The sequence below is a fragment of the Emys orbicularis genome, chromosome 3 (assembly GCF_028017835.1).
Source record: "Emys orbicularis isolate rEmyOrb1 chromosome 3, rEmyOrb1.hap1, whole genome shotgun sequence".
NCBI classification, from domain to species: Eukaryota; Metazoa; Chordata; order Testudines; family Emydidae; genus Emys; species Emys orbicularis.
Genome location: NC_088685.1, coordinates 138286278 through 138298591, shown reverse-complemented (window position 1 = coordinate 138298591; position 12314 = coordinate 138286278). Strand labels below are relative to the sequence as shown.

The window sequence follows — 12314 nt, the reverse complement described above, 5'->3', positions numbered from 1 at the left end:
GATGAAATTACAATGCAATGGTCAAAGAGGTACCCACCAAGCAGCACGGAAAAAAAGGTTTGGAAAAAAGACAGGGAATTGAAAAGAAAGGGAAGAAACAAAACAGAAAACCCAACAAAACCCCACCTACAAAGAAGGGTCATGTGCAATGAAAGAACCAAAAACAACAACATCTTCATAGCTACACCTACGTTTTTAGAATTCAAACATTCCATTTCCTTTGGAAAGGGAAGCTGGAATAGAACCATTTATGGACACTTATTATAAGCAACAACTGGAGAGATGATAGAGAGGTTAGGCTAAACTTGTGGCAATACAAGAGACAGGGGTTATTCCCTTCTTTACCTGAGGCAGAAACATCTTTCCAACACCAAAAAGATCGCCAACAACTTTCATGCCATTCATCAGGGGCCCTTCAATTATGTTCAGAGATCTGGGATATTTATCATGGTTTAATCTTGCCTCTTCTGTGTCCTCAATGATGTATTTTTCAATGCCCTGAAAAATTTTTACAAAATTTTTATTTTATATATAAAATAAATATACACACACACACACACACACACAGATATATATATACACACACACACACACACAGTGTGTGTATATGTGTGTGTGTTCTCCCCAAAAATTTCAGAGTCCTTTAAAATAAATAAATAAAATCACAAAAGCAAAAATTGATCAACTTTAGACTGCTTATCTTCAAGAATGCGTCATAACTATCTTTCAATTACGTTTTCTTGGACAGCCTTGCTCTCATTAAAATATGCATAAGATACTCCTGAAGGAATTCTGCACCAAAAATATTAAAAATTATGTGCACAATATTTTAAAATTCTACAAATTTTATTTGTCAATAAATAAATGTGGCTCCAGAATGTCAGTGGGGAGCACAGGCCACTGACTGCACTGAAGCCCCTACCTCTAACCCAGTGCAAGGACTGGGCCTGCCCCAGAAACACCCTGGGGCCCTACCACTCTGTGCCAGGTGTACCAGGTATGGGCAGGCAGGCTCAGCCCAGCAGAGTGTGGAGGGGCTTAGTGTGTGGAGATCCAGGTGTGGTGTGAGACGTTTCTGTGTGGGGCAATCAGAGGGAGGGCATCTCAGTGGGAGATCTGGATGCACAGGGCTCGTTGCGGGGTTCCGGGTGCAGGGGCAATGGGGCTTGGGGGGAGGGGGTGGCGGCAGTGGCATGTAAACCCATGTGCCCCTCCATGCCTCACCTCTGTTTGGAGGGGACCACCCCACCCCCACCTTCCCTACAGTTTTCTGCAGGGAAGCACAGAAATTCTGTGCGGGGGGGGGGGGGGGGGGGGAATGTGCCTTTTCTGTGGGCGTGCAGTCACTCAGAATCCTCCCAGGAGTAATAAGAACATAAGAACGGCCATACTGGGTCAGACCAAAGGTCCACCTAGCCCAGTATTCCATCTTCTGATAGTGGCCAGTGCCAGATGCTTCAGTGGGAATGAACAGAACAGGGCAATTTATCGAGTGATCCATCCCGTCATCCAGTCAAAGTTTCTGGCACTCCAAGGTTTAGGGATACCCAGAGCACAGGGTGGTGTCACTGACCACCTTGGCTAATAGCCACTGATAGACCTATCCTCCATGAACTTATCTAATTTTTTTTAACCCAGTTATACTTTTGACCTTCACAACATACCCAAGCAAGGAGTTCCACATTTGACTGTGCATGGTATGAAATACTTCCTTGTATGTGTTTTAAATCTGCTGCCTATTAAATTCATTGGGAGACCCCTAGATTTTGTGTTATGTGAAGGGGTAAATAACACTTCCCTATTCACTTTCTCTGTGCAATTCGCTATTCTTTATTTACTACCCAATTAGTAAACTGCCTACAAGCATGTATCCAAACACTGACTAATCATGAAGTTACATAATTACATTGTGCGCTAATTCCCAACATATACAGATCTTTTTTAAAGCGTTTCAATGGAAACCAGTTTATGATTACATGAACCCTGCTCTTCATCACATTTGCAACCCAAACATACCAGCATCCTGTTAATGAAAAGTGAAATGGATTAGAAACAGAACATTAGATGTGAAGCTGACCAGTCAGTCAATCTCCATTCACCTAGCTCAGTAAAATGCAAGTCAAAGAGTCTAAGCAGTGAAAACTAAATATGACTATATTCTTTGTTTGAAATTACGTGTGTTATTAGTAACATAGGCAAGAAAGATTATAAATTTTAAGCCAACAGTGGCCTTCTTAAGGACTAATCACACTCTTGGTAACAGCAGGTGGTACACAGGTATGATCCCTGCATACTGCGCACTTTGACTAGGTAAGGTAACTTTATATAAATTCACCTTGACAAGTGAGTATTCCAGCCTTTCCTCCACGGGGCTATCCCGCCATTCATCAGTCTGTACCATTTTCTTTCCTCCTTGGGCATGAGTCTCAAATGGATTGAGAGAGAATTGGAGTCAGTGGAAATTTGACTGGGTAAAGGACACAGTCATAACCTCAGAATCTGGTCTTTTATTTTTCTAGGAATCAGAATTAAAAACTTCACACACGTCCCACACTAAACGTTTTTAGACCTTCTAAAGTAGTACTGTTTATACAAGTATACAAAGCACTATGTGTCTTATGCTCTACTGACAAATAAAACTGACACTCCTGAGGAGCATATGTTGTAATAAAGATGTAGACAAAGAAAATAAAGACTTCTAACAACACTACCACTATTAAGACATGCTGAAAATACTCATCTTTAGGTTTCTACTTAGGAATGTAATTTAAATTGATCCCAGGCCAGCCCAGTGCACAATTCATTTTAAAATCCTAAATAATTAATTTGGCATTAGTTCAGTTCTGCTGGAGTAGAGTTTATGTTATGCCACATTCCAGATGACTTTTGAATTAAAAGGCATTCAGAACTATTTCATGTTGGGAAGTTTCATCAGAACAAAATAGCCAACATACACTTTCTTTCTCTCATTTCAGGCTTTAGTCCCATAGCAGGATTTGTTCTTAAATACACAAATATCCACCAGAAAGGTGCATGGTTGAGGAAACAGACCATTACATCCATCAGTGCACTTGGTTCAAGTCAGTTTGCTTTCTGCCAACTGTTCCTGTGGTGCATTTTGAAAGCAAAAAATTGCCCTAAACACTCCCACATTTCATTGACTTCTGATCATCTCATCCCATTGCTTTGAATGTTTATTAGCAGCCTTTTAAAGGTAGGACCATGTATTTGTATTGAGCTCAACTGACTTTCTGCAGAGTTACCAAGCCTTATACTACCTTATATCTCTTATCCCATAAGCCTTCTGATCTTATTCTACCCTGCTCATGAAATGGCCCTCACAACCTTTTGGATGATCCACAGAGGAAACTAGATTGGCTCCAGCTGACTTTATTCTTTCTGTAGATGAGAGATCCAAAGTGCTCTCCTTAATGCCTTGTCTATACCGGAAACTTGGAAGCATTTTTCTGCACCAGTGTTACCTACAGTGGTAGCTGTAATGTAGACAGCATGCAGGTGTTCTCTTATCAGCATGCAGATAGCATAGTAGCTGGGTCAAAAACAAAGATAACCGAGAGGCCACATGAGGATGGCAAATCTATATGGATATAAAGGTGCTTGAGGGAAGTGAGACTCCAATTTGCAGAGGGATGAAATAGAGAAGAGAATGTTTAAATAACCAGTGGCAAGTATAAGTCAGAGTAAGAGGAGACTAGGAAAGGGGAAATCACATGTTGCTGTAGATAAGATCCAGGCAACAATGATTATAGATTGGAGAAGGCTATCGGAGTCAAGCAGAGAGAGGATGAGTAGGTCATGGAGGCCATCACTCACCCTGAAATCCCCAGAAAAGAGAAACGTGGCAGAAGAGACATTAACAAGAAGTAGCCAAATAGAAGAGGGAGGCAGGGTGGGTAAGACTTTTGAATGGGAAGTGGTAAACTAGAGAGTTTAAACAGTAAAAAGAGAAATGGGGGTGGACGGATGAAAAAGGAGCAAAAAAGTAATAACCATGTGCTGAGCCTCTGGCCATGCATTTCAGTAATGGGATCAATTTTACCCACAATTACATAGCATGTAATTAATGTATAGAATTTGCTGCTGCAGGGGAATGGGGGACACACACTATGAATGGATTTTTATAGTAGGATAATTCTGGACACTAAGGATGGAAAGCCGTCTTCACTGAAGGCAATGGCAACATTCCCACTGACTTTGACGGGGCCAAGATTTCACCCTAAGAATATTGCAGCTATGCAACGGATGAATGAATCTCATGTTTCAAGTGCAACCTGATTCCCCAGGGGAGGTGGGACTGACAGAAGAAATCTCCACCCCCCCCCCCCCCAGGTGTGTAGCACTGGGCGACTGGCAAGGTGCATTGCTAATGGCAGGGGGAGGTGGAGGGAATGAGGCTGTTAAGATTTACCGGAAGAAAGAGCCCATCTGCTTTACCCAACCATGTTACTGCTTTTCATGCTCCATTTGCATTCAAAGTCTGCCTCTTGCAGAAACACTACTTACGTTGTCCCTCTTGAGGGTTGTTGAATAGGATTGATTGGGCTATTAATTCCCTTTAACATTAAGGGACACCACCATAAATTAAGACATTTAGCCTACTTGACAGAGATATTTCTGGTTTAAAATAATCCCCTTTGGTTCTTCCACCACCACCACTTCAGGCTAAATTTACAAAGGTATTTAGATGCCTAACTCACGTAGGTGCTTAGTGAGATTTTCCAAAGCATCTATCTGAATTTTTAGGTTTCAGAATATCTTTGTTAACCTGGCCCTTAAACTATTTTACTTTTCACTCCCTTTGGTTCTTCTATCTCATTGTAAGGCTCTAGTTGGGTTTTTTTCTCCCTGCAACAGCAGATACTGTAAATATCCCAAGTTTATCATCACATTCAGGAAAGATATCTTGTAAATCCACTGGTATTAAAAGAATAAGAGCATTGTACAAAACAACCTTAGTAATGGTATTCATTCTTACATAAAGTGTGTGCTATGAGGATGAGGGACGACAGGGATAGAAAAGTTTTCCTGTTATTGATTTTAAATTTACTGCCCTTGTTCTTATGCAGGCATGGACACAGTTGTGTCCTACAGGCCAAACACAATCCATGCATTTCAGTAACACAGCCTATAGTCCTCCTCATCTTTAATAAGGGGTGTGGCCTGCAGTCATTAGAAATAGCTCTTCAATCTGGTTTAGGATTATTCTATAATGTGCCCTAGTAACTAACTTGGAAATAGACAGGAGGGTTGACACTGGTTTCAATGGGACCAGGATTTCACCTTAAGTCTATAGGGTTGTTACTTTGGCACCTTTCATATTCCTTTAGATAGGTACTCATATGGTCCCTATCACCACAGTCTCTCACAAATGCATCAATTCACATAACACCCCCGTGGGGTAGGATAGTTTTAGCCCCGTTTTACAGATGGGGAGATGAGAAAGAGAGGGAGATTAAATGACGTGCCCAAGAACACACAGAAAGCCTGGCACAGCTGGCAACTGAATGCAAATCTGAGTCCCACTAGAGTGCCTTTACCACCGGATCACCTTTCAGGCACACACAAAATGTTCTCTGTCCTCCAAAAAGACACGTAGGGGCTGGAGTTGCAAAAGAAAGAGCCCTCTTCACCTCCCGGAATGATCCTAGCCCCTAGTGCAATATAAAATTCTGCTCTAGAGGCAAAACAGTCTCAACAGAAGGTACCTTTGCCACAAGCTCTCCTTAGGAGTCAGAAGGACTCTGATTTGGTAGCAAACCTTCAGGGCATGATGTAAAGTGTATTCAATTTGGTTCAGTTTTTTTCCATTTGCTTTTAATAACTGAGCTGCTTACACCAACTGTGTCAGCTTCTACTACTCACTGTCAGAGGCAACATAAATGTGTGTTTTAATCTTACCTGGTGTGTCAGCACTTAGATGCAACAGCCTAGGTTCTGTACAAAAGGTTAATAAAGACATAAGAACATAAGAACGGCCGTACCGGGTCAGACCAAAGGTCCATCTAGCCCAGTATCCTGTCTACTGACAGTGGCCAATGCCAGGTGCCCCAGAGGGAGTGGACCTAACAGGCAATGATCAAGTGATCTCTCTCCTGTCATCCATCTCCATCCTCTGACAAACAGAGGCTAGGGACACCATTCCTTACCCAGCATAACACTGAAAGTTACCTGGGCGTAATGTAAAAGCTTCTCTGTTGCATCTGGGTCTTTATTCCAGATCAGATTCTCACACAGCTGTAGAAGTTCCTTGTGAATATCATCATACACTGGAAGATTCCCTGCATTCACTATCCCCATGTCCATGCCATACTAAGAGTACAGAAAAAGATCATCAGCAATACCCATAAAACTTCCCACCACATATCTGTGGAGCACAAATAATGTAGTCGGAAAGCACATCATACCTTAATTGCATGATACAGGAAAACTCCATGCATTGCTTCTCGAATGGCTTCCATCCCCCGGAAGGAGAAGGACAGATTGGAGAGGCCTCCACTTATTTTAGCTCCTGGCAGTGTTTCCTAGCAACAGGATCAAAATATCAGCATGGTCAAACTTTACAGAAGTGATTCCAAAAGAGGAGTTGGAGAGGCACCAATGATCCACAAAGAACTTGTTCCAGGTCTGTGCAGTGCTGGCAAGTCATAGGATGATAGCGCCTCCCCCTTCCTCTCCTTGGTTCCAACTGCTTCTACAGTTATCCAGGCTCTTCCTTTCAGAAAAGAACTTGAATGTCTGTAGAAGAGGCTGGAAACAAAAAGGAAGACCCAACCTAGCAATACATAAGCAACTTGCGTGGTTCCCAAAGGGATGATGGGCTATTATGAATGGGTTCTTGACTGGGAAGGGGGTTCCACATAATAGTAAACAGGAGGGGAGCTGCTCTCTCAAGATGTGTTCCACACTATGAAAGTCTGACAACTTGTGCTTTCTACAACACTAACATGTTCACTTTTCCTTAAACTGAGCAAAGAAACCAGGAAGAAAAAGGGATCCAACATAGTAACAACTCACCGATTATCTTTCTCAACAAAAATTGTAAATTAATTATCTGTCATAAAATATTAATTAGACCCTGTTTGTCAGGTTTTTTATTAATAACAGGAATGGCTGCAGATGTGTCACAGTATTTTTTAGTCAAAACTCATGGAGCAGCCATGGTAAATTTAGTAAAAGTCACAAGGAGAGGGTAAATGGGGTGTAAAGTCACAGGAGCACCATTTAAAGCGGGTGGGGTCCTGCCCCCTGAGGGTAGGGGGTTGCAGAGCAAGCCCATCCCCCACTCACCTGGCAGTGGTGGCTCCTATCCTGTGGGGCTGGCCCAGCTCTGCCCTCTGGTCTGTTGGCTCTCGTTATAGCACGCAGGCAGGACCTGCTCCCTACAATGCCCCCCCTCCAGCCTTGGCACCACCAAATCGCTTGCCCAAAACTGGACTGTGGTTGCAAAAGTGGCCATGCCATGGCACAGGTTCCCCCCCACTCCTGCCCTAGAAAATCCCAGTGACAAAGAAAAATCCTGGCCACAATAAAAAGTAATGGACAAACTGGACGGGGGGGCGGCGGGGGGGGGGGGAAATCACACGATCAGTGACACTTACCACTGTGACAAACCTGTAGCCCTATTAATAAGACCCATGGTCTAGGGCCAAAAGTAGCTGCAAAGCTGAAGGTTTGCAGCAGGGATGCTAAAAGCAGCAGACATCCTGTGCAGGAGGATTCTGCCTCCTCTGCTCATTGCACAGAAATCTCTGTGGGAGGGGGAGGAAGATAGTGACATGGCGGGGGAGGGGGGGAAAGAGATCTGTGAATAGATTGCTTTGTGGAAGTGCAGTGAGTCACATCCATACTACTCTCCAACAGGCCCTACTAGCAATCAACACCTGACTGTAGTGAATGCAATGGAGATTTCTCCCCAAAGAACTCCTCTGTATTTCCCTGCAATCAGAACTCTCTTACTAGAGGTTTGTTTATGGGATTAGCACTTGGGACAAAAAGTTAATTACCATGCATCTTGGATATGGATGAATTCATTAATTCCTTAAAACTGAGAAACTCAGACTAAGGCCAGAAGGGACCATCATGATCATCTAGTCTGACTTCTTGCACATTGCAGGCCACAGAACCTCATACACCTACTCCTGTAATAGACCCCCTAACCTCTGGCTGAGTTACTGAAGACCTCAAATCATAATTTAAAGACTTCAAATGACAGAGAATCCACCATTTCTTCTATTTTAAACCTGAAAGTCACCCATCCCTCAGAACACGCACACCTGTTGACTGCCAGCACTTCCCAGGTTTTGGAATTATTTTGTGATTTTTAAATATCTGGGTCAGGTTTTGGGCAACTGTGGTTCTGAACAGCTCAGACTATGGAAGTGTAGAAAGAACAATGGACCCCCCAAATCACTGTCTTCCCAAAGGGAATCAATCGTTGCCCTGCTACTCACATACCCAGCATCCAGCTGCCTTCTCTTAGCAGGCTGTCTCCACACTTCACACACACACTCTTAACTTGAATTGTGTTTTTTAGGGAGCGTCTGACAGCCCCCTTCTGGGAAGGGGGACAACTAACCCACCTCCACTTTCCATAACAACCAGACCTGGAAGAGCTCCTCCATTCTCAGTGCTTCCACTGCCAAAAGTGCCTTAACACACAAAGCTAGAGACATGCCACGGGAGTACACTGGGCTAGCTTGGAATCCCAAATCTCATCTGGCAACTGGAGAGCCTTTCTGGGTTCAACTGATCCAGGACAGGGTGCTGCCTGCCCAACTCCCAGAAAATATCTCAAATAGAATCTGTTTGCATGGGCTGGCAACAAATAGAACCCATCACATTGCCCCCTCAAATGTAAAGGTAGAATGGGTGACACAGCTTTATACAAGTGATGCCCTGGTTGTCCCAACAGGTGTATTGTGACTAAATAAAAAGTAAAGAAAGTCTTACATTAGGTCAGGTTTTTGAGTGTGCTATAATCCAGTCACAATAATTAAACTTAATTAAACGAGTCAGCTTTCACATGTCTTGAGTGGGGCCTTTTGGCCAGAGTGCTGACATTTTATGAATGTTACTTCATTTCATTAATACCAATATATTTATGGTACAGTTTATGGACTGAGCTAAATTTAGAGCACTACATAATGTATAATGTTTCCTATTGGAAGCATAGCAGTGTTGAGAAACTATTGCAGTTCACAGGAGTACGCCACTATTATTAATTTAGGAAGTAAATTATTGTGAAGCACTGGGATTTTTTAAGTAGATCTGCATGAAGTAAAACACCACAGCAACAGCCAAAAAAACTCACTTTTATGGTTTTAGCTGCATTGATGAAGTTAATTGCATACAGGTTATGTTCTTCCATTCCAGTCCCTACGGTCAGAATATTGGGGTCAAAAATTATATCGTTTGGATTGAAGCCCACTTTCTTCACAAGGAGGTGGTAAGCTCTGGTGCACACTGCAATTTTAGTTTCCGTTTCTGTGGCCTGGAAAAATAAACAAGGGGGTATGAAAAGAAAGCATTTCTGCTGTGTAGCACAGAGACAGGATAGAACCAGAGCTCCAGAGCTAAGTTTGCAGGTCTCTCATGAATCCGTTACCAATTTGAACACCATGAACTTGGGAAAGATGAAATTTTGAGTTTCTAAGTCCAAGTTTAGGCGCGTTCAGAGCTGAGGGGTCTTTGTTCAGTCCATTAGAGAAAGATAGGTTAGATTGAGAGAGAGAGACTACACGGTTCTGGTATGGGCCCCATTTCCAGCATCGCAGCAAAACCTAAGACAGCTCTGGGAAGAACAAAACTAATTCACAAATAGATCTGAGCTTGGTTCTCCCTCTGATCCATATGCCAATCAATTTCTGAACTGGAAACCTGAAGTGGAAAAGTACTATAGAATTTAACAGAAAATGTATATCCCTGCTATAAAATTCCTGCCTACTCCACTATCGCGATCATCATCTAGTACAGGTGGCATGGCCTTGTGGCACATCAATACTGCTGCTACTACTGGCAGACCTTGGCCTCCTATGATGGGGCCTGGGGCTGCCCTATAAGTAGCTCAGGTCTGATTCTGTCACTCTTATAGAGTGGTATATTCAATTCAATCAACCTAGTGGTTTCAAATAGACTACCCACATGGATATAGTGCTATCTAAACACAATCAGGGCAACAGGGTCAAAAACATCTCTAGATCAGAGTTAAAAAAAAAACCAAGGGTTACTAAGATTGTATAGGCCTCTAATCATATTTGACCCTAACTACACAGCCACTTTACCTCCTCCTCCTATGGGAATAAGGAGCCTGTCATCTCAAAAAGTGAAATCTGTCACATAATAAGAAAGTGACACTCACTTGACCCACTTCATCAAAAGCCATGACCACCACAGCTGCTCCGTACAACTTAATCCTTCTTGCTTTTTCCAGGAAATCATCTTCACCTTCCTTCAGGCTGATGCTGTTCACAATGCATTTCCCTTGGCAACACTTCAAGCCAGCTTCAATCACAGAGAAATTTGAAGAATCGATGCATAACGGCACCTGAATCCAGCAGAAAGATAAAGAGGGGAAGTGCAAATTAGCAGCAAATTTTCCCTGACTACCATCCTCCAACTTAAACAAAAGACTGGAAAAGCAAACACAATATTCATCAGGTTTTCAAGCCTGCTTAAGGAAAGGAATAAAAAACAGGAGAAATCTACAAACAAAATAGCACCCAGAATACTTGCTTTCAGTACAAATCTCAATGCAACTCTAAATACAGAGCTGCTATGGTACCTCCATAACATGCACATTATACAGAGATATCTCTCTCTCTTCCCTGCTCTCCTCCCTCCGCTTATCTTCCAGCATGCAAGTATTGGTTTTTAGAAAGCCAAATTGCTTGGCATCAGCAGGTTTTAGTATCATGTAGGAGAACGTTCCTATGTCTACAGCGAACTCTGGACCCTTGTTCTGCAGACAGATGAGATTTACATATCAGAACGCTGCTAAGCACAGCACGCTACTGCCACTTTATATTGTGTATAGTGGTTTTAGAAAGGACTTGATATTCTGCTCTGCCAACCAAAGGAAAAATGCAGCATGCCTTTGAGTTGGCAATAAAAGACAATGCAGTTCAGAAGGAGTGTGCTTAAAATCTGTGTTTCCGTGGGAGGCCATCTGCTGCATGCCACTTAGCACATGTGACACTATTCTAAAGGGAAGGAAAGAACCCAAATTCTGATGCCTTTCCCATCACAAAACTAGTGGAGGATAACTAAATACACACATTTTCTGTTTACTAAACATAACAATCCGTATCAACATTTTACCGAACTGTGATTCATATATCAGAAATCTGACTGAATGTGCTGTGGGATGAATCAAGTACAACCTTAGCAATGTCAGGTTCCGAAGCAATGAAGTTACAAAATCTGGCCATAGCACTTGGCCCATCCAGCATTCCATCATCCATATTGATATCCAAAATCTGGGCTCCCATCTCAACTTGGGCCTTGGCTACACTCAGAGCTTCCTAAAGAAGGGATTTAAAATGAATAAGCGGAACAAATGAGTTAGTCATGGTAGAGACATTATTTCACTTTCCCAAACAAAGCTCTCTGAATTCACCCTATGTTGTAGATTATCAAAATGAGAGCATCTCCTTTTCTGATTAGTTTTATAAAGGTTCCTTTGTTGACATAAGATAAGTACGTGTCCTCCTACAAATCACTGGAGCTTCGATCAGTGCCCTGTAAAAGGTCACGAGGCTGTAACTCTTGGATCTTTGAGAAGCCCAGCTGTTTGAAGTCTCAGAGGTTAATCGCTCCTGCATGGTGAGGGATGGAGCTGAGCTGAGCTACACAGGCAGACTTGGTATAAAAAGTCACTTGATAGGCAAACCTGAGAGCCACAAACAGAGGCTTATCAGAGGGAATTAAGAGTGGGAGTGAGAAAGGCTCTCATTCCAGCTCTACATGTGATATTAAAGTGGCCAGAGATGGAACAGTGGTGGAGACCTGCAACAGATGTGGCCACATTCTCTTTCCTGCCTGAAGCCAAAAGAGATTTCCTGTGCATGAAGTGCAAGTTGGTGGCTGTGCTGGAAGAAAAGATTTGCAGTCTGGGGGGGGCAAGATGAACTGCTCCTGGGAATCAGAGAAGGTGAGCAGTTCCTAGACAGCCAGGTTTGGGAAAGAAGAATGGATCAAAGAAGAATAGAACTGGCCACCAAAGAACTGGAGAGAAAGTCAGTGAGGAGGCTTGGCAGTTGATAACCACCAGAGGCAAGAGGTCAGCAGCATTCCAC

At 42.8% G+C, this 12314-nt stretch overlaps 1 protein-coding gene across 1 annotated transcript in view; it reads right to left on the bottom strand.

Moving 5' to 3' along the window:
* The window catches only part of MTR (5-methyltetrahydrofolate-homocysteine methyltransferase), an 83550-nt gene that overhangs the window by 38847 nt on the left and 32389 nt on the right, over positions 1-12314 (bottom strand). Inside the window, exons 14-20 of the mRNA XM_065400849.1 lie at positions 11400-11540; positions 10379-10564; positions 9332-9511; positions 6426-6542; positions 6190-6330; positions 2336-2425; positions 346-498 (exon numbers count right to left, since the gene is read on the bottom strand). Of these exons, the coding sequence (XP_065256921.1) occupies positions 346-498; positions 2336-2425; positions 6190-6330; positions 6426-6542; positions 9332-9511; positions 10379-10564; positions 11400-11540 (1008 nt within the window). The remainder of the gene's footprint in view (positions 1-345; positions 499-2335; positions 2426-6189; positions 6331-6425; positions 6543-9331; positions 9512-10378; positions 10565-11399; positions 11541-12314) is intronic.